The sequence below is a fragment of the Octopus sinensis genome, linkage group LG21 (genome assembly GCF_006345805.1).
Source record: "Octopus sinensis linkage group LG21, ASM634580v1, whole genome shotgun sequence".
Classification (NCBI taxonomy): domain Eukaryota; kingdom Metazoa; phylum Mollusca; class Cephalopoda; order Octopoda; family Octopodidae; genus Octopus; species Octopus sinensis.
The window spans coordinates 5,884,573-5,886,847 of record NC_043017.1 but is presented as its reverse complement, the minus strand read 5'-3'; the positions used below and the strand labels follow the sequence as shown (position 1 = coordinate 5,886,847).

Sequence of the window (2,275 nt, the reverse complement as noted above, 5' to 3'; positions counted from 1 at the left end):
TTTATGTATATATATATAAATATATATATATATATATATATATATATATATATGTGTGTTGTGTGTGTGTTTGTGTGTGTGTGTATGTGCGTGTGTATATATAGATCTGTGTGTGTGTGTGTATGTATGCATTTACGTACGTATGTATATTTGCTTATACATATGTAGATATGTACTTTGTAAAAAAACATATACGTATGTATAAAAGCCTCGAGTCAGACGAATTATATCAGATTCGACACCCTCTCCCCCCACACACACATACACACAAGTCCTGTTATTAATGTTTCTGTGTCTCCTCTTCTTTTTTGTTGTTGTTGTTTCTTTTTTTTTTCTCGTTTTCGTTTCACCATCTTTTCTCTGCGTAATAACAGATTTCTCTGGAGGTAATTTAAACCTGAGAGATTAGCAACTCCATAAAGATCTTCCTATGATTTCTTTCGAAACACTGACCAATCAGCAGCCACCTGTACTTGTGTGCTGCTTGGCAGCAATAAATACTATTGTCTGTTTCACAAAAGTTACACAATGTTGTAAGTTTCCACTTCGGTTTGCCGAAACATGGGTCATGTCCTATAACCAGTCTGCATTTAAACACACACTTTTCATGTAATTTTTCTGGGTTATTTTAGACTAAGTTCTATATTTTATGAGATTATTGACCAGCGGTGCAACGCTGAATTTCTCAACTTACTGTTTAATATGCGTTGAATGCTTTGAATACATTTCTGAAGATGTAGACAACTGAGACGAAATCAGATGTTACGCTCGACATGTCTACTAAAATATATATTATGTGTGTGAATATTATATATATATGTTATATTATATATATATAGAGAGAGAGAGGAGAGAGAGAGAGAGAGAGAGAGAGATAGACAGACAGACAGACAGACAGACAGACAGATAGACAAACAGACAGAGAAACAAACTGGCAGACAAAAAAAGTACGGAGGTCAATTTCTTTGGTTAAATTCTTCACGGCAGTGCCCCAGCATGGCCGCAGTCTAATGATTGAAACAACTAAGAGACAAAAGATAACAGGTAAAAAAAAAAAGAAAGAAATAATCAAATAAATAAATGAACAAATAGAATTAGTTGTGTTACCTGATCTTTGTTTGGTTCTATACCGATAGGGGGAGTTGGTAGTGCTGTTTGAATGCGAGTGACGGAGAAGTCCGTGGGTCTTTGGACGAGTTCACTGTTGGGCAGTCTGGTGGAGACAACAATTTCGCCATTTGATGCAATCGTTGTTGTAACAGCAGCAGTAGTAGTAGTAGTAGCAGTTGTTGTTGTTGATGCTGTTGTTGTTGTTGTAGTGACGTCAACATCAATGGCGGTAAACACGGATTCTTTAGTTGAGTCGTTGATATCAAGAATTGTTGAAGTAACAGAACTAAGAGCAAGGGAGTTATCTCTGCTGTTACTTGTGACGTTGGAGTTGCTCTTGTTGTTGTTGTTAGTATCTGTACTAGTATCCATAGAAGAATTTGTATTACTGGTACTAGTAGTTGGTGCAGTATATTCAACGACTTTTGTGTTAGTGAACGATGCTTTGGGCAGGTTTCGTTCCGTTCCTGTGACGGAATCACTTTCCACTGTCTCCGTTGTCGAAGAATCGATATCAGAAATGGTTACACCTGTTGGAACATCCAGTGCTCTGCCTCCAGTCTGTGATTCTGTTAAAGTTTGTGTTGGCACGGTAACGGAATCTTTAACTTCAGTATCCTCAGTCACAACTCTTTGAGGGGTCGAGATTTGGCCCTTAATCACAACAACCAGAAAACCTAAAATTTACCGAAACAGGTGTTAAATTATGCGAAAAAACACAAATACCATAAAAACAATAAGTGACAGGGGCAAGAAACTGATACAAATAACAACCGTTTCAAATTTTGGCTCAAACCCAACAATTTGAGGGGAGGGGGACGTGTCGATTCCATCGAGCTCAATACTTGGCTGGTATTTTATTTCATCGACGTCCAAAAGATGAAGGGTAAATTCGATCTCGGCGCATTTGAATTCAGAAGATAAAGAGTCGGAAGAAACGCTGTTGAACATTTTGTCCGATACACTAACGATTCTACCAGCTCGCCGCCTTACCCACCAGCCTAATAGTAGTAACAAGAATTATTTCAAATTTTGTGGCACAAGGCCAGCAATTTTATGGGTCTGTTGATCAGTTACATCGGTCACAGTGCTTGACTGGTACCCTAGTTAATGCCCTGAAAGGATGACAAGCAAAGTTGACCTCGTCGGTATTTGAACTCAGGAC

The 2,275-nt window shown here is 38.1% G+C and overlaps 1 protein-coding gene across 1 annotated transcript in view; it reads right to left on the bottom strand.

The window, feature by feature from the left end:
- The window catches only part of LOC118767359 (mucin-5AC-like), a 43,710-nt gene extending 41,649 nt beyond the window's left edge, over nucleotides 1-2,061 (bottom strand). The window contains exons 1-2 of the mRNA XM_036511759.1: nucleotides 1,956-2,061; nucleotides 1,108-1,787 (exon numbers count right to left, since the gene is read on the bottom strand). Coding sequence (XP_036367652.1) covers nucleotides 1,108-1,787; nucleotides 1,956-2,061 — 786 coding nt within the window. The remainder of the gene's footprint in view (nucleotides 1-1,107; nucleotides 1,788-1,955) is intronic.
- Between the last annotated feature and the right edge of the window lie 214 nt (nucleotides 2,062-2,275).